Here is a 20,591-nt window from a genome sequence, read left to right as displayed (position 1 = left end):
GTTTATTTTATTACATTTACATACACACACATCCATAAATATTCACTGGGCAGCTTACAAACAAGACAATATATTTTAAAATATAAGGTTGTTGTATCCAGCACTGTTGTTCTACTCACACAACAGATTTCTGCTTGTGCGACAGAATTTCCCCCTCTCCTTTGCAGATTTCGAGGGCATGTGGGGAGAGGAGAGGAAGAGAAAGCCCCGTTACAAGAGTGGAACTTGCTCATGCAGCATTGGACACAACCCACAGAATATAATAATCAGAAGCAACAACTGGCAATAAAAGACATCCCAAAAAACGTTCAACAGCACAAGCAATGTATTGCCTAGATCTACTATTTAAGGTGCAACCCACGCTCCCAATACTCCATGCTGGGGGTAAGGTCATTGGAAGGGTGGGTTCCCTATTCCACTCACCAAAAGTGCAGGTGGATGGAAGTACTGCTGGTAGGCTTTCTGCCCTAAAATAGGGTGTTGTGGAAAGGGACTGTGCCTGCCCAGGATCCACTAGACCCCAGCTCCAGACTGGTTTAGCCTTAGGGCAGGGTTTTCCCTGCCATGGGTAGCATGAGTGACAGAGTTGCAGATATAGCAATGACTCTGCTGCTGTGTCATGCCCTGCTCCTGCCTGGTCAGTGTTTGGATTGCTCTGCCAGTCACACTTCTCTGTAACTATACTGGTCATAAAAATCAGTGAAACACTATACCATCTAAGAAATGCCCCAGCAGCACAGAAGAAAACAACTGAATCAAAGTAACACAAAGAATAAAATATTTTCTTTTTTATATATATGTTGTCTCTTGCAACTGTGAAAGAAAACTAAATATACCACATTCCAGCAGAGGCTAAATAGTATTAATGACAAGCAACTCCAGCTACAGAAATATCAAATCTTAAGGGCATCTTAATTTTATTAGTATTTTTTTTAAGCAATCTGTCAAAAGTTTTAAATTGCCACTGGAAATCCAGTCACTTACATATTGTTTGTGAAACTAAGTTACAAAAGTAATATACAACGAAAAGAAATGCCTTTTGAAAATAATGATTTGCGAGTGCTACTCAAATAAAACATTGCAAGTGTAGAGTGTAGTCAAAGCACTAGCCAGACATACAGACTGATAACTGCTCTAGCATCATTAATATTACGCATGCACTCATTTCTGTCGTGGTGGTTGTTCAATGTCTTCACTGTCATCAGTGGCAAATGCCACACTATCTTCTTTTCGGTGGGAAGTAGAAAGCATTTGCTGTGCCTCTTTTACATGTGCTGAAGTTTCACTTTTAAAGGGAACTCCCACTGGCCTCAAATCAGCTGTGCTCTCAAGTTGCTCTTCTTCGTCACCATCATCATAGTCATCTATGAAAGCCACCCCTTTTTGGAGGGGAAAGTGTTCTGCCTGCTTTACAGATCCTGAGATTTCTGCATCTGATATGGTCAGTACCTGCACCGGCCTCAAGCCAGTTGCACCCCCATGATGTGCTTCTTCATCATCATAATAATCATCTGCAAAAGCCACTCCATCTTCTTTTCTGTGGGGAATTCGTTCTGCTTGCTTTACAGATTCTGATGTTTCTGCATCTGATATATTTAGCACCTGCACTGGCCGTAAATCAGTTGCACTCCCAGGATGTGCACCTTCATCACCATAATAGTCATCTGCAAAAGCCACTCTACGCTCTGCTTGTTTTGCAGATCCTGTCGTTTCTGCATCTGATATATTTGGCACCTGCACTGGCCTCAGATCAGTTTTACTCCCAGGATGCGCACCTTCATCATCCTCATAATCATCTGCAAAAGCCACTCTGCGCTCTGCTTGTTTTACAGATCCTGAAGTTTCTGCATCTGGTATGGTCAGCTCCTGCACTGGCTTCAAATCAGTTGCGATCTCAGATTTCTCTCCTTCATCACCATTATATTCATCTACAAAAGCCACTCCATTTTGTTTTCTGTGGGGAATACGTTCTAATTCTTTTGTAGATTCTGAAGTTTCTGCATCCGGAATGGTTAGTTGCTGCATCGGCCTCAAATCAATTGGGCTTTCAGATTGCTCTTCTTCATCTTCGTCAATGAAAGCCACTCCATCTTCTTTTCTGTGGGGAGTGAGTTCTCCCTGTTTTATCAATCCATTTTCACTTTTAAATGATGATGTTTCTGATATGGCTAGCTCTTGCATTGGCAACAAATCAGTTGCACTTTCAACATGCTCTTGTGAGTCAACATCCAGTGTTTCAGCAGCTGAGACAGGAGTCCCTTCTTTTCTGTGCGGAGTCAAAGTCCCTGTTGCACTTTTATGAGATGTTGCATCTGACTTCATTATGCTTTTTAATGATTTCACACTGAATGATTTAATACTAAATCTTTTTGAATGGTCTGATGGACACTCTTCAGGAGCCAAAATCGATTTTGTGTATGAGGAGGCTAGACTCTGTAAGAAAACAAATGTAATTGCACAAGATAGCATGAAGTATTTGATGCAAATATAATTAAATTTATATAGGTCTGATCTTAAGAATTGTCTCTGTTTCCATGCACACTGCCCCAAGCATCATCAGTGTTCTTAGAAATTAAAAAGCAACACAAAATTATATTGAAAAGGAAACATTTGTCTATTAAGTAACAAAATCCACAGATCCTTAATGATAAGTCTAAGCCCTCCCCAGAAGAAATCAATAACAAACAATTTCAGAAGCATATTCTCCGAGTTGAAACTGAATCCCAATAAAATGGATTGATGGTTCTCAGGTCTAGGAATTCAATGATCAACCTTCTCTAGATGGAATTGCACACTCCCTGAAGGAGCAAGTACATAATCTGGGAGTGTTCCTAGACTCAGCTTTGTCACTTGAAGCTCAAGTAGCCTTCAGTCAGCTATGACTGTTCCTGGAGAGAAACAGTCTGACCATAGTCCATGCTCTGGTAATCTCCTAATTATATTACTGCAATGCACTCTACATGGGACTGTTCTTGAAGATGACACAGAAGTTACAGATAGTGCAAAATGTAGAAGCAATATTGCTGCTGGGTATAGTGCCCATGTAATCACAGTCCTGAAGGAACTGCACTGCCTGCCAATATGCTTCTAGTCTGCTTTTAAGGAGTTAGTGATGACATTTAGAACCCCAACTGGCTTAGGATTTAAATACTTGCAGTGCCTCTCTCCATACATTCTGCCCCCAAGTTAAGATCTGCCGAAGGAGAGGGACGTTCTCCTTGGTGTCCCATCTTTGAAATTATGTATTATGTTGAGACACAGGAAAGAAACTTTTCTGCCCTTTCATCCTTCCTTAGAGGCCTGGCTGGTGTTGCCATAGGCTATGTTTAAGTGCCAAGTTGAAACCTGACTGTTTACTCAACCATTTGGGCCATGTTGAGGTTGTGACCTGCTTGTGTTGTTCAGTGGTGTTGACTGAGTATTTTAAGATTTTATGCTGAATGTGACTCTTATAGATTATTATGTTTTATGGTTTTAGGTGTTCAAAGATTGTTTTATTGCTTGTTCTTCTGTTGTGTCTTGCCCTGAGATCAACTAGTACAGGGCAGATTAGAAATATTTTAATGAAAATTGGAGGGAGAAATATCAATAATTTAAGATATGCAGACGATAGCATACTACTAGGAGAAACCCGTAATGATTTGAAATGAATGCTGATGAAAGTTAAAGAGGAAAGCACAAAAGCAGGACTACAGCTGAATGTCAAAAAGACTAAAGTAATGACAACAGATTTATGTAACTTTAAAGTTGACAATGAGGACATTGAACTTGTCAAGGATTATCAATACCTTGGCACAGTCATTAAACAAAATGGAGACAATAGTCAAGAAATCAGAAGAAGGCTAGGACTGGGGAGGGCAGCTATGAGAGAACTAGAAAAGGTCCTCAAATGCAAAGATGTATCACTGAACACTAAAGTCAGGATCATTCAGACCATGGTATTCCCGATCTCTATGCATGGATGTGAAAGCTGGACAGTGAAAAAGGCGGATAAGAGAAAAATCAACTCATTTGAAATGTGGTGTTGGAGGAGAGCTTTGGGGATACCATGGACTGCGAAAAAGACAAATAATTGAGTGTTAGAACAAATTAAACCAGAACTGTCATTAGAAGCCAAAATTATGAAACTGAGGTTATCCTACTTTGGACACATCATGAGAAGACATGATTCACTAGAAAAGTCAATAATGCTGGGAAAAACAGAAGGGAGTAGAAAAAGAGGAAGGCCAAAGAAGAGATGGATTGATTCCATAAAGGAAGCCACATACCTGAACTTACAAGATCTGAACAGGGTGGCTCGTGACAGATGCTTTTGGAGGTCACTGATTCATAGGGTCATCATAAGTCATAATCGACTTGAAGGCACATAACAACAAAATAAACCATAACTAATATTAATTTTTGTAGCACTTTTAATTGGTGGTAGATAAAAAAAATCAAATTAACATCAAGACAAACCCTTCAGCTAGAATCATCCACACATCAGCCCTGGACTAATGCACAAAACAAAATTCTATGGCAAAGCCAGACCCTACTTGTTTAGAACAAAATTTAGAATAATTGTATTTACCCCTAATGAAGGAGTTGGTGATTGCCAAGGAACAATGGTCCGTGATATTTCACATACGGAAGCATTAATATAGTTTTTCTTCGACTGTATTGCTGCTCTTTGCAGCCATGGAATAAAAGCAAGTATACTAGCTGCTGCAATATTGCAAACTCCAGTTACTACAAAGCCAATAGTGTAACTGCCAAACATGTCATACATTCCACCTGAAACAAAAAAAATGTAGTTTATTTATCAAACTTTATTTTTCAAATAATAACTTTATTTCAAATTTTCCTATGATATCTTTCATCATAATGACAAACTAAGAGAAATTTTAAAAAAACCTTCCCTTATGTACTACGAGAGAGAGCCAGTGTGGCATAGTGGTTAGAGTGTTGGACTATGACCTGGGAGACCAGGGTTCAAATTTATTTATATACCGCCCCATAGCCGAAGCTCTCTGGGTGGTCCATGAAGCTCACTGGGTGACCTTGGGCCAGTCACTGCCTCTCAGCCTCAGAGGAAGGCAATGGTAAACCCCCTCTGAATACTGCTTACCATGAAAACCCTACTCATGGGGTCACCATAAGTCGGAATCGACTTGAAGGCAGTCCATGTACTGCCATATACATATGACATAGGGAAGAAATTTTACTAAGCAAGGGAAATTACATTTTTGTTATGAATTAACTGTATAGAAAAAGAACAGATTTGCATTGGTTGGTTTACCTGCAAAGGGTGGACCAAAACAACTGATTGCATTCACAGCCATCAAAAAACCCCATGCAACAGGCATTTTTTCCGCACCCATCAAATCAAAAGTAAGGACAGGTAAGAGAACATAATTTCCTGCATCAAAAAATCCCAAAACAGCACAAATTGCTATTAGAGAGACAAAGTTGGTACAGTGAGGAATAATAAAATATACCACACCTGGAAAACAAAGCAAAAGATTACATAGTGGGATGTTGAAAGAAACAAACATGTTTACCAATTCATTAAAACATATGGCAATGGCATAACAGTCAAAAACATCCACTAGTCTATTTGAAAGTTAGTTCTCCTTACCCACACGTTTCTGTTTCTCAAACAGCAGCCCCCTCCCTCAGTGCTACATTGCAAACTGATATTTAAACTCAGGAGAGTTTCCTAAGCAGTTTGCTATATGACACAGATGTCTGTTGTTCAAAGGGTGTGTGTGTCAAAATTCCACTGGGCTAATACAAGTCCATCTGGATTCCTAAACTTCTCCTTTGAACCCGAGACTATCTCAAAAGCTACACTACTGTTCCCAGGACTTTTCAATACACCCTCACGCACACAATAAACATACCGAGTGCTTTGACATTTCTGTTTAGTAGGCCAGTAACTTTTGGGGCAGGATACATAAAAAAAATCAAGGGCTGATGCCTTAATGGAGGTCTCTCATAGAGTTGTGGGAGGGGGAGGACCCATATAATTCTTTTTAAAGGGTGATAAATCCTCTCCTTAAAAAGGGGGAGAGACAAATAAAACCTCCATTTTATTTGCATATGCATAGTACATAAATTTCAATGTTAATCTTAAAATCAAATGCTTGATAGTTGCTGATCATTCTTTATTTACTTCAGTTTCTTGAGCCATTAAAAGGCAGGTATTATAGTCATAACAACAACAACAACCGAATGATGATCATTCTAATACCTGTGTATAATTATTATAACAGGGCTAATATATTGTTTGGGATGATTTTTCCATTTACAGACTTCCTTACATTTCAATATTTAAAAAGAAATGGAGTCTCCAATCTAATATACACATGGAGCCCACGTGGCCCTAAGTAGCTGACACCAGTAAGCTGCTGGGATGGGAATGGCAGGGAAGAGAGTGCGGTGGGGATTTAACCCAAACCCCTGCTTCTCTTCCTGAGCAGCTGATCGCTTCAGCTTTTTACAAAAGAGCCGCTCTGCACACTCTGATAATCAGAGAGCGAAAATGCACTTACACTGGGCATTTGTACATGCAATTCCCCATCCAGGTAGGGATACACAGGTGGATGCAGGCTTCCACATGCATAGCACCCCTACCAGGATCAAGGACTGGAACTTCATTTATTTCAGTCACAGTCTTAAGTGGCAATTATGCTAACCAGTTTGTTTTAGCATTGGCCAGCCTCTTTGAAGCCTTTTCAAACAATCATTGCCAGGGACATAAAGCTTAGGTTGAATACTTACCAACAGACAATATGGATACCTGGTTAAGATAAAGCCTATCAATTCGTTCACTATCACATATTTTTCCAAATAGAAGACAGCTAACTGTGCTGCTCAATCCAATTGCTACCATGATGTAGGATGCTTTTTCCAATGGAATACCCAAGTCACCCGCAAGTTTAATCTGTAAGATAATGGCACTGGTTTTATATTCATATCCGTGTGCATTGGTTAAAAATACAATTTGTATTTAGGGAACAAAATGCTAACGACAACACAGCAAACAAGGTCATTAAGTGCTGCAACAGATCCTTGTGAGTGGCAGTGTTTCAATGCACACTAACAAGAGTCAGCAAAGCGTATACTAATGCAAATAACTGAAGACCTGCTACATGTCGTCAAACCTCCCACACTTTTTATTTGCCTTGCCTATCTTCAGTTGAGCTGCAAAGTACAGAACTGAGACAATGACACCATTGATTTATTATCACAAAAGGATGTCATAACTTCTGCATCTGACTGCAAGTTCATATAAAATTGATCGGTGGCCATCTTTAACTAGTCTGTTGAGCAATTCAACAAATGAAACCATAAATGATCTCAAGAACTACTGCAATGCCTTTCTCATACTTTTGCTCTTGCTAGGCAAGTCCCTACTGATTGATTTGAAGTATATGTATACCCTGCACCTTCAGGACTGCAGTGTTTTCAGATCAGCTTACAAGTCAACAAATGTAAAAATATGGAAACAGCAACAAACCCTGCACCTAGTAAGGTTTACCAGATATAAGGGCCCTTTATATTTACATTGGATCAATCTTCTCCAGCCTTCCTTAGCATCATTTATGTGAGAATAATAAAATATCCTTTAGACTATTTATGTATGTGCTCTGATCCGAGACCACAAATATCTCTTCTTCCCAAACTGCATTCAAAGCCTTCACTTTTCTCTCTGTCTTTATGCAAGTCACCTTCTCTCAGCCACCATTGCCTGTCTCTAAAATGTGAAAAACAGGACTGTTCTAACAGCTAACACAATCCAGACTAGAAAGTATGTACTATTTTAAATCTGGAATATAAATGGCAAGTACTGTAGTAATATGTAACTTAACATTTTTAATTGTGTACAAACACTTTTACTGTTTACTGTTTTTTCAAGCAAGATATTTATTTAGAAGAAGACATAAAAATATTCCATTTTTATTGTAAGTGAAACATTTGATTCTATGTTGAACGTTGTCACATTATAATTATATATAAAATTATATGTAAATATTGCAGAAAAGATGAAGCACACTGAGGATATTACGGATTATCAAATGTACAAATGAATTCTTACCATATGCACAAAAGGTATGAAGAATCCAAATTTGGCTAGTCCAAGAGAACAGACCCAAACTTCAAAGATACGATCTTTCCACAAACTTAAATCAACAATAAAACCTCTTAGTGGGGATGTTTTAAACTTTTCAACTACACTTGGATGAGCTCTATCTTTAAAAAATACAATTGAAACAAACTATTATTACCAGTATTTACATAGGACCAAGGCTAATAATTATGAATACCCACCATCAGGAAGCAGTAAATATGAGAAGAGGTATTTTAAACCCTAATCATATATGAGGATTCAAATGCATAGGACCAATGCACAGAGATCTGATTTGTGTGATTTCTCTCTTTTTTTGCCCACAATTTTGAAGGCAATTGAGCAGTCTGGTTCTATCTACGCAGAACACAAGTAAAAATCTTGCCCAAGAAGTGGGTTCAAGGAGGTGGTACTACATGAACCTCATTGTAAATCTTAGAAAGCTGCAGTAGAATTAAGATGTTCACATCTCACTAATATGATTTCACAAGACTAAGTGGAAATCTGCCATCTTTTCCACCAGCACTGAACCCTTTATTAAATGAATCCTGCAGAAAATCTGAGGTGCTGGCCCAGGCCACATGGTTTCAGCCACTGAAAGACCCAGGGTGGGGCTGATCATGTTTTCCTCCTTAGCCCCACTGAGATGAACCAAAGGCAAGTTTCTTTTGTATATTTCAGGTCTAAAATTATGCTGTTCAAATTCATCTCTCCCACTCTGTTAACATCTCATTCAACTTACCCCATGTGTATGGCCTAATGCCATTATAATGTACATTCCTTGCTCTATTCCACGTCACTGGTGACTGGCAAAAAAAATCACATGTCATAATATAAATCAATATAATAAATAAACCATTTGATATATTATTGATTGATTATTTGATATAAATCAAATAATAAATAAATATGGGATACTAGATATTGTTGAGGCAGGAGATCTTGACATGTTGCCATCTCAGCAGTAGCCTCTGTCTTTGTAATGTATAGTTCTGGCCTCATTCAGGAGTTACCTGTGCATCTTACGTTGATTCTGAGTCAATGTAACATTTACATTCTTAGCATGAAAATGAGAAGGAGCCATAAAAGGCGGTTTGGAAGGTGGGGTCAACAGATACATACAAGAGAACAGCAAAGTGCAAGAAGCAATTTCAGCATGTGCAGTTTTTCTTACTCTTCATTCAAGACTGACAAGCTACACTTTCCAAAATTCCCTCTTCTTCTTATAGTAACAGGACCTATCTGGTTGACCTATTGCAAATAAAAACATATCTGCAATAGGAACATAATAAAGGCAAAAAGAAGATAAGCTAGTTATAAAGACCAAAAAGTTACATACGTTTTTGAAGAGGTTTATATGCAAATCCAGCAATAATACATATTATTAGAGTCCCACTGTATACACGTAGACTAACTCTCCATCCAAGGGTCTGAATTAGGTACTGGTGAAGTTTATTCTGCACAAAAGTTCCTATAGCCCCTCCTGCCATCACCATTCCAGTTGCAAATGAGCGCTTTTTAGTAAAGTAAAGGCTTACCATTATCAGGCCTATGAAAAACAGATAGCAAAGTAATTGAAATTCATATCACTTATTTAAATGAAGTCCCGTAACTTAGCTATTTTCATTCATACACAAATCTGAAAAAGGAGGCAATCCACACATACAAGCATTCCTATGCAAAGGCCCCAGTTCAAAACAAAGGAACTATATGTGATAAAGGAGTAGGTCCAAATCTGTGGCTCACTCTTGAGCCCAGCTACGTTAAAAAAAACTATATGCTGAGCCTGTTTGTGAAGCAGGCTTTGATCCTAAGAACATCAGAGCTCTATTCATATGTCCAAAAGGATGCATGTGGGTTCATAGTTGGGGGGGGGAGGGGTTATTCGGGATCCATCTTTTTTGCTAGAGGCCCAGGTGACTAGGCTCAGTGGCTAGGCATGCCTTTTACCAGCTTTGGCTGTTGTACACTGGGTTAGCCTGACCACTGTTGTTCATGCGCTGCTAAACTCCAGGCTGGATTACTGTAATGCACTCTATGTGGGGTTGCCCATGAGGTTGGTCCAGAAGCTGCAGATGGTGCAAAACGCTTGGCACAACTGCTCACTGCGGCAGGATAACCAACATGTTACCCCACTGCTGAAAGAATTGCACTGACTGCCCATTAGCTACCATGCTAAGTTCAAGGTGATAGTTTTGGCATATAAAGCCCTATACAGCTTGGGACCAGAATACCTGTAAGATCATCTTACCCCTTATATACTTGGTTGGTCACTGCACTCTGTAAGTAAGGGCCTCCTGCAGATACCATCTTATCAGGAGCTCTGTTCCGCACAACACAGAAAGCAGACCTTTAGTGTTCTGGCACCTACCTCCCTTAAATATTAGACAGGCACCGTCTTTGTTGTCTTATCAGCACCTATTGAAGACTTTCCTCTTTCAGCAAGTCTTTTAAGAAGAGACCGTATCCCAGTCTGTATCTGTGTTGGAATGTTTTTTGGATTTTTTTTTTTTTAATTAAGGAGTCTCAAATATATTTTGTTTTAAAGATGTTTTTAGCATTTTATCATTTGTTTGTGGTCCTGGGCTCCTTCTTGGAGGAAGGGTGGAACAGAAATGAATGAATGAATGAAATGTGGGGGAAGAAGGAGCACACATGCTGCATCCAACATTGCCATCCCTGCCTGCTTCACTGGAAGGTCTAAAGGGGGCTTCTAAAGGCATTCAGCCAAGTATCCTTAGAAGACTCCTTCATATCTTCCCACTCAATGTCAAAAGATCAGTCTGGAGGAAGTGGAACTGGCAAGGGGCACTGGTGTATGCACACCCATACCCCCTACTCATTTTATGCCCACCACTTTTGAATGCCTGAAGAGGGCTTAACTGATTAAGAACACAAGAAGAGCCTGCTGGATCAGGCCAGTGGCACATCTAGTCCAGCATCCTGTTCTCACTGTGGCCAACCAGATGCCCAAGCCTGGAAGCAGGACCTGAGTGCAAGAGCACTCTCCCCTTCTGCAGCCTCCAGCAACTGGTTTTCAGAAGCATACTGTCTCTGACTATGGTTGTTTTTAGTTTTTATTATTATTCTTTTAAAAATTATCATATACCAATTTTTATGAAGTCCTGGTATGATAAATCTGAGATCTTTAGACATATAAGCCTTAACAGAATCTTTATTCTCTGTCAGTCTTGTTGCTTTAAAAAGTTGGAGCTGGAATTAGATATCTCAAATGAAATTTAAATTCAACTTTTGAAGTAGTATTTAAATTTTAAACTGGATCGTTATTCCCTATCAATCTGTCACTTCAGTCTTAAACTCTTTTCTCAAATATTTTTCTGACCCTCTTTTACAACACACTAGCAGCCTCGTACGCAGTGTTGCTCAGGAACTCTATGAAACCAAACTATCAGTGCAGATTTGAAATTAGTGGTTAAAATATCCAGTCTACCATCTTGAATCAGAATGACCTCCAATTGTATCCAAACATAGACAAAAACCTACTCCTTGAACTCAGGAACCACTGTGCAAAATTTGGTTAAAATCAGTGCAGTTTTGAAATGTTCAGTTCACCGTCTCGATTCAAAATAACATCCAACTGTATGCAGAATAGATGAAAATCTGCTACTTGACTTGGTTATGATATCTTAAAGATATGTTCAAACGCACAGCAAACAAACACCTTTCCAAAATACAAAATTGATGAGTGGCAGTCCTTAAGCACTCCAGAAGAACTCAGAATATATAACAAAAATAATTTAATTTGGTTTAGTAAAACCTTAATGCTCCTTAATGACACTTTCCTATCAACCCAGTCAGTGTATAATTTCTATAATTTGTGAAAACAAAACCAGAAATTGTAGTTACTATATTTTATTTTAGTACAATTATCTATATTTAGAGGAAATTCTGCTGTGCTGTATGCCTCTGTGTAATTCAGAGATACTTCCCCCTCCTCACAACGCCTCCCAAACTATTCTCATTCATCTTCTTTTGAGTTCTTTTCCCAGGTCAGTCTCTTTTTGTCCCTCACATAGCCAGACTGTCATATTCTAACTGACCTTCTCTGCCTGTTATTCATTCTCACATCACATTCCTTTCAGCCCTGTCTCTCATGTAGTCAGCGTGAGCCTGGGATAATTTTATGAACTCCCACTGAAACACACTGGCTCCCCAAAAAGCCTTTTTAATAAAAACTGCAACCATGTTACACAACTCATGGGTAAAGACATAATACAAGCAGAGAAATCTTTCCTGAAAAACCATCCTAGCAAAGTCTATGGAAGAAAAACACACACTAGCTGGCAGCTTCTCAACATCACTCATGGTATGTTTAACTTGTTCAGAATAAGCCATTTCTTATCCTTTGTACCACTCCTCACAACACAACATCCGACACTAAAACACACACACTGCACTACACTGACTCACCCCTACACACCCACATTAGGAGATTGTAGACCTAAATGGAGATATATAAACATTTTAAATAAACAAATAGTATCCTATGCATAGTCTATCAAAATGACCAGATGACTTTCAATTTTAAATGAAAAACGTGCTGCCTGCATTAGGGCATAATTTTTTCTTCACTAGCTGACACACAACAAAAATACTGGAACTTTACAGAACACAGTTTCAAGTTAGGTTACTGATGAAAGAAATAGAATTGTGTTACCTGGAGTGCTACCCAGGCTTGATCCTACACCAACAATGATCCCATGAGTGAAAAACAGTAGACGCAAATCATGGGAATAGGATGAACACAGTAGACCAAACATGACAACTAAAGCTCCTATTATTGCAACTTTTATGGCTCCATATTTCACCAGAAGTTTTCCAGAAACAGGACCAAAAATCATAATGAAAGCATAGCTGATGGATCCAATCCAGGCTAAAAAAGACAAAAAGTTGTAATTAAACACAGGAAAACCCATACATATCACTATATAATGAAACTGATTATTATATGCTTCACTGGCATTAGTTATTATAACTGTTGAGGTCTATAGAAAAGTGGCAGTGTATATATATTGTCTGGTTATTTAAATACACCAACAAACAATTTTTTAAAAAATATTGTTTAAATTTGTATATATTTTTTAAATGTTTTTAGTTATTGTAAACCGCCCAGAGAGCTTCGGCTATGGGGCAGTATATAAATACAATAAATAAATAAACAAGATGCAACAGAAAATAGTAACTCTCTATTTTTGTATAAAACCCCTCAGTACTAAAATATTAAAACCACACTAAATCCAGCCCTAATGAACATGTGATTATGACCTACCTATCTGTGAGTTGCTTGACTGAAAAGTCTCAAGAAGGGGCATCATGTAAACACCAAAAGCATTGTGAAAGCCACTGATAAACAAGGAATGGGTAGCTGCTGCCAGCACCACAACCCAGCCCCAACCCCCATCAGGAGGGGGATATAAAAAAGATGCATCTTTACAGATCTCATCCAGAGTACTTCTTCTCCTCAAGTTGTATCTGGTCAACAGCATTGCAGAACGGAGTTTACTAAATCTACTCATGATAGGGAACAGAGACCTGCAGGAGGAGGAATTGAAATTGAAACTTTATTTTTACCCTGCCCTTTTTCCAAACTGGAACTCAGGGAAGCTTACAAATAAAACTACGTGTAGTTAAAAACATAGAAAAACATACAATTAAAATGCAATTAAACTATGCACAACCTTAAAACCATAAAAGGCACTTAAAAATCTAAAAACAATTTAAAATAATACAAATAATATAAAACATTAAAACAAGCCTTGTAAAGCCCAATCCTAAACACCTTCTATCCCAAAAGCCTGTCGGAATAAAAAAGTCTTTACTTGCCGACGGAAGGATGGCAAGGAGGGGGCCATTCGTACCTCCCTAGGAAGGGAGTTCCGGAACTTAGGAGCAGCCACCGAGAAGGCCCTAACTTGCGTCCCGACCAATCGCACTTGCAAGGGTGTTGGGATTGAGAGAAGGGCCTCTCCTGAAGATCTCAGGGCCCGGGCAGGCTCGTATAGGGAGATACGGTCTGACAGATAGCCTGGACCTGGGTCATATAGGGCTTTAAAGGTCAAAAACAGCACTTTGAATTGTGACCGGAAACAAACTGGCAGCCAGTGGAGCTGTTGTAACAAAGGAGTTGTATGTTCCCTGTAACCAGCCCCTGTTAATACTCTGGCTGCAGCTCTTTGTACCAGTTTAAGTTTCCGAACAGTCTTCAAAGGCAGCCCCACGTAGAGCGCGTTACAGTAGTCTAAATGGGATGTAACTAAGGAAAATGAATTATTGTTAACTTGTAAAACATAAAAAGGTTTCTTAATATAACTATTTTATCACCTAAAACTCTCATTATTGACACACAAATCCAGGCACAGCAAACAAATGCAAACTGATTATAAACACAGGAATTGTTTAAAAATTCATCTCCTAATGTTATAAAAATATGCAGTCAACTCTATTGACCATCTTGATTTTTAAAAAGGAGTATTAAGGAAATGCAGCATCTTTGAGTACACATTTCTAATTTGATGCGAGATCCACTTGTCTCCCTGCAATGCATACATTTTTTTTAAAGGATAAAATTCATCTTTGGGACTTTTTAGATTGTAGGAAGTTTTTTTAAAAACACACACACACAAACCTGTAAGTGCTGTTTCCTGGTTAATGTATGAATTGCCTCTTCCTTAGGCAAAATACCCTCAGCTACCATATTAAAAATATGTTATTGTTTATTTATTAATTAAATATATATCCCGCCCTTCCACCCAGAAAGCCAAAGATAGACTGTTATGCTCGCCTTATTTCCCCCCGCCCCCCGGCTGGACTAAAACTTTTATCATCCCTGGCCATTGCCCACGCTGGTTGAGCCTGATGGGAGTTGAATCCCAGTAGCATTTGGAGAGTGGTTCCCCGTCGCTGACATACATTCAAGTCACACCCTCGACCTGGGATGTAGACTGCAAGTGCAGTCCTATTTACGGTCTCTTCCCCCTCACTCTTCTAGGTAGGGGCCTGCTAAACAGAAGGCGAGCCCACACACACCTCGCTTCTCAAAAGGCAAGAGAAGATTGATAGACGATTCCGCCAGCCTTTACCCGTCGGCGGTCTACTCCAGTGTTAGAATCCCTGCCTCCAGGTAGGGTTTAGGCCCCGCCCCCATTCCAAAGCGGGGCAGGGGACAATAGGAACTTGGGCAGAATCCATGGGAAGGGGCGGGGCTTGCTTATAGTTTGCGAACACGTAAGTTTGCAGATTTCGCTGCTCACTTCCAGTTTAACTGGAAATCTGCTTTATACTCGGGATTTCGGGCCAAAAGCTCAGTGCGTCAGCATAGAAGCGAATAGAGCACAACATGCGTCGGGGGGCAATTTGGTGGTGCAACTTGAGTGTTTTGTAAGGCTTTCTATGGGGGCGGGGAAACCAAACTGTTCTGGCAGAAACTAACGGGACTGGGTAGATGTATGCAGGGCTGATTGGGATCCTGTGAACTTTCGGATGTTGCTGGACTACAATTCCTAATTATGCATTTCAAAACATCATCTAACAAGCCTGGAGATCGATGATTGATCGGTTGCCTCCTCCACCCCGTTTTTTTCAAGGAAATGCGCATTTGAGCTGGAAGGGTGTGTGAGGAGAGATAATTAAGCTTTTCCCGGTTAATATTTTTCCGGGCCGATCCCTCTCCGAGCATTTTCCAAATGTGAGTTGGCTAGGGTGGAGGGACTGGAACTCCTACAGGTGTGAAAGCAATTTGGGAGTGGATCGGATCACAAAATCAGCCAATTATCCTCCCCATTCCAATTGCGGCTGCCGCTGGGAACAACTGCGCCGCCCCTAGCCCTCTATTTCCTTCAGAAAAAACAGATAGGAGGTCGATCGCGAAGACGTTCTCAAAGCTCATTGCTGTACCAAAGGGTGGTGGAACGTACGCATGGGCGTCCGCAAGAACGTTTGGGGTGTATGTGTGGGAAAGTATGTAAAACGCTGAATTGAGGAGCAAATTAGTCCCCCCACACACATGCACACAGAAGAACAGTGCCTTTAGATCTTGTCTCATTTCTCAAGTTCTACAAACGGTAAAAAGAAAAGAAAAACTGTCATCTGGAGATTATGGTTCATAGAGAGTGGGCCAACTCCCCGCCCCACGCCCGCGGACGCCCATGATATAATAACATGGAGTCATGTATTTAATACTTTAATAAGCTGCAAGGAGGATATCGGCACTGGGTTAATTGCTGTAAAACAGAGAAGGGCAGACTAGGTTTCTGAGATTTAAACATAAATGTACTGCCTTCAAGTGGTTCATGACAGATGCTCTTGGTGGTCGCTGATTCATAGGGTCGCCATAAATCGTAATCGACTTGAAGGCACATAACAACAACAACAGAAGGCTGGTGGCACAAACTTAATTGTGGGTCTTGCTGTCAGTTGCTATGATGAGGCAAAATGGAATTTTAAAAATGCATTGATCTGTTATAAGAAAAACTGGAAGAAACATAAGGAGCTACTCTGTATTGAATCAGACCACACATCTGTGTTTGCTGTCTAGACTCTACACTGAAGGCAAAAATTCTCCAGGGTTTCAGGCAGACATCTTTCCCAGCACTACATGGAGATGCCAGGAACTGGAAGTACAGCCATTTGCATGTAAATCATGTGCTTTACCACTGAACTATGGTCCTTCCTCAGACGTCCTCCCATCCTGTTGCTATCTCTCTCCCACACAATAAAAATTAAAATTCGATGGCTTTGTAACAGACTCCCCCGGGCTGTAGACTCTGGATAAGATACCTTCAGGGTGAACAGTAGCCTGAGTTGCAAGGAAACAAAATAAGATTTTAAATGGGTATACATCAAAATTCAGTTTGGTTATGAACTTGGTTTATTGATAACAGATTGCTGAGAAATCAAATGAAGTTTAGATATAAAATACAGTAATTGTTTGAATTTCAAGGTGTTATCAATTCATCAATTGAAATATAAAAAAGATGCCACTCACTCTTCTTCAAACATTTATTATTTATTTTTAAATTTTGTATACCACTTAATTGTCAAATCCCTGTGATTTACATAGACATTGGAATGCTATGTAGGTTTCTGCCTGAAAGAACCCAAGTACAGTAGAACATACAGCAGTTCCTCCCTAGCAACACGCTCTACGTGGGGCTGCCTTTGAAGACTGTTCGGAAACTTAAACTGGTACAAAGAGCTGCAGCCAGAGTGTTAACAGGGGCTGGTTACAGGGAACATACAACTCCCTTGTTACAACAGCTCCACTGGCTGCCAGTTTGTTTCCAGTCACAATTCAAAGTGCTGGTTTTGACCTTTAAAGCCCTATACGGCCCAGGTCCAGGCTATTTGTCAGACCGTATCACCCTATACGAGCCTGCCCGGGCCCTGAGATCTTCAGGAGAGGCCCTTCTCTCAGTCCCAACACCCTCGGAAGTGCAATTGGTGGGGATGCAAGATAGGGCCTTCTCAGTGGCTGCTCCTGAGTTCTGGAACTCCCTTCCTAGGGAGGCACGAATGGCCCCCTCCTTGCCATCCTTCCATCGGCAAGTAAAGACTTTTTTATTCTGACAGGCTTTTGGGATAGAAGTTGTTTAGGATTGGGTTTTACAAGTCTTGTTTTATTGTTTTATGTTATTATTTGTATTATTTTAAATTGTTTTTGATTTTTAAGTGCCTTTTATGGTTTTAAGGTTGTGCATAGTTTAATTGTATTTTAATTGTATGTTTTTCTATGTTTTTAACTACATGTAGTTTCATTTGTAAGCCGCCCTGAGTTCCAGTTTGGAAAAAGGGCGGGGTAAAAATAAAGTTTCAATCAATCAAATGAGAGGGGGCATGAAATCTTCAGATGGGAGTAAATGGCAGCTTTCTTCGTTACTTCCACAAAAACCTACTTTATTTCGCTTGTTGCCATTCTGTGCACTAACCCATCACCGTGTAAGAAACTGAACATTTTGCCAAGCAGAGCAAGAGTTACATGAGGAAAAAGAAAACCAGGAGCTATATTTATAAAACATAACAAACTGCTTATTCTGTAACTATTTAAATTAGTAACAAATAAAAAGTGTATTAAATATACTGTTTAAAATAAGAAATGCCCATTTCAGAGAATTCTTTCATGCCAAGTAATGCTGTACTTTTAAGTGAGCAGTTTTTAAAAATTCTCTATTGTATACAACATGTAGTTAAAAACTGTTAATAGAATGTGATGGTCCACTAACATGTTTGCATTATATATGGCAGGATAATTGTTTTTAATTTGCTCCAAGAATTAAGAAATCAACAATAGTACAGGGGTTCCCACATGAGGGCTTGGATCCTAAGTACTCATGGCAGGAGAAGGAAGAGGCTATTTTTGCCAGTTCTCCCTGCAATCCTCTGTGCCTTCCAAAATCTTTTCAAGAAGTGGGGGATCCCCCAGAACAGCATGGTGCTGGGAAATTGCCCTCTTGCATCTTTTCAACAGGATCTTCTGTTGGATTGGTGTACTTTCGGTGAGTAGAAGGAGCTCAGGATCCAAGCCTAAATGTTTACTCAAACTGTACCACTCTTGTTTCATTCCCTTTTGGGGGGGGGATCTATTTCAGATCATCATCAGATCACTCTTCTATGTTTTCCAATGCTTCTTCCATTTATTTTGAGAGATCACAAAATGTGGCTTTTTTGATGGGGTGGGGAGAACAGAATGCTGGCTCAGTCTCTGAAGGTATAAATCACCTAGCATAGCATAGTTTATTAATTGCAGGGCCATAGGCCAACGCAATATACACAAAGATATAATATTCGATACAAAAAATACAATGAATATACTTACATATGTATATGTATATATATGTGCAAAAAAAAGGAATAAGCTAAAAATGTTTATAACAGCAGGTCAGTAAATAACAACAATAATCATGTTCTTATATTATCATTTATTATATTCGTAGCATTTATGGAAGATGATTCTGCGATAAATTTAACTCTCAGTTTCTGAGCTATTAAAGCAAATAGAGCTACCTTACATGTTATTTGATAATTTTGATCTGACATTAAAAAGACTATTTTTTCCTCATCCGTAATCAACCCATCTGCATCTAACAATTCCTGCAAAAGGTGAAGCCTAAGATTGTAATATATTGGGCAATATAGCAAAATGTGCGGGAGATCTTCCTTCACATTTAAATCGCATACACATTTTCTCAAATTCTTAGGAACGTTTGCTATTGAGCCCAGTCTGTCAGCATTAGGAAGAGTGAAAAATCGAAGTGCAGTGAATGCATGTCTTAAATTAATGTGAAGCGGGTGCAGAAGATATTGGGAACAAATAGGGTCCGTTTTAAATCTCCAATGCCACGGGGCTGCATGAGAATTAAGTAAAGTAAGTCTGTCTAAATATTTACAATGGTTAAAAATCGTTTCTCGAAGCGTCTTATTTGAGCCTATAGTATAAAATTGCTGAGGAGTTAGGTGGTATCTGTGCAATAATTCTTCTATTTTGCTGCCCCAAATTTTGTTTGAGAAGGGGTGGCAAAAACAACATTTTAGTAATTCTTTACCTTGTATCGCGGTAAAGGTTCTCGGAAATCTCAGAAGAGCTAGGTGTATGTGGGCGCTGAGCGGAGGGATACCGATCTCCGCCCGAAGCATAGCTGCAGAAGTTCCAGGAGGGAGAAATAATAGGCGCCTAAGAAAGTTTGTCTGGATGGTCTCTAGGGTTGTAATAGATGCAGCTTCCCATCCCCAGACCGGTGCGCCATATATAACATGCGAAATTACTTTGGCCTTGAATATCTTTAAGGCTGGCAGAATCAGGTTGCCCCCAAGGGATCGGTAGAATTTTAAGATTGCCCCCACAGTTTTTATTGCTAGTTGCTTTATGGAGTAAAGGTGGTGTTTCCAGGAGAGGGTGTCTGAGAAGGTCACCCCCAGATACTTAAAGTTTCGGCACTGTTCTAGATTGTGATTTTCCAGAGACCAGCGATGAATCACGGGTCTTTTGCCGAAAACCATAATTTTTGTTTTTCCATAATTTATATTCAATCTTTCTGTTTTGCAAAGAGCATGTAGGCTTTTTATCATCTTTCTCATGCCAGTAGGGGCCAAAGAGAGCAAAACCATGTCGTCAGCATAGAATAATGTAGCTACCTTCCTTTGCCCAATAGAGGGAGGGAAGTATTGCTGATCTGAAAGATTTAGAATTATTTTATTTACGAACAGATTGAATAATAAGGGAGCTAATGGGCAACCCTGCTTGACACCCCTCTCTGCCACTATCGGGGGGGTCATGTTTCCCCGTTGGTCAATCCTGACCTGAGCATTAGTATCATTATATAAGGCTCTTATAAGAAATAATAGCCGTCGGTCAATTCCCATGTTAAATAGTTTGAACCATAAGGTATTTCTATCCACTGAATCGAATGCTGCAGCCAGGTCTACGAAAGCTGCATAAAGATGTTTTACTGGGCCCATAATATTCTTT

The 20,591-nt window shown here is 39.6% G+C and overlaps 1 protein-coding gene across 5 annotated transcripts; it reads right to left on the bottom strand.

The window, feature by feature from the left end:
- LOC133383507 (uncharacterized) lies at window positions 1-15,368 on the bottom strand. 5 transcript variants are annotated; one of them, XM_061624363.1, is made up of 9 exons: window positions 15,158-15,368; window positions 13,401-13,663; window positions 12,789-13,004; window positions 9,450-9,659; window positions 8,081-8,235; window positions 6,763-6,925; window positions 5,279-5,482; window positions 4,571-4,773; window positions 1-2,433 (listed from the first exon to the last, which is right to left on the bottom strand). In XM_061624363.1, the coding sequence occupies exons 2-9, from the start codon at window positions 13,645-13,647 to the stop codon at window positions 1,162-1,164; spliced, it is 2,670 nt and encodes an 889-aa protein (XP_061480347.1). In that variant the 5' UTR covers window positions 13,648-13,663; window positions 15,158-15,368; the 3' UTR covers window positions 1-1,161. The 5 variants fall into 5 exon arrangements, with proteins under 5 accessions (XP_061480347.1, XP_061480346.1, XP_061480349.1 ...); XM_061624362.1 differs by lacking the exon at window positions 15,158-15,368 and adding an exon at window positions 15,041-15,132; XM_061624365.1 differs by lacking the exon at window positions 15,158-15,368 and adding an exon at window positions 15,041-15,132 and having other exon boundaries at window positions 5,279-5,398.
- Between the last annotated feature and the right edge of the window lie 5,223 nt (window positions 15,369-20,591).

The sequence above is a fragment of the Rhineura floridana genome, chromosome 4, assembly GCF_030035675.1.
Source record: "Rhineura floridana isolate rRhiFlo1 chromosome 4, rRhiFlo1.hap2, whole genome shotgun sequence".
NCBI lineage: Eukaryota > Metazoa > Chordata > Lepidosauria > Squamata > Rhineuridae > Rhineura > Rhineura floridana.
The sequence above is the reverse complement of the archived record's forward strand: the minus strand, read 5'-3'. Positions and strand labels throughout refer to the sequence as shown.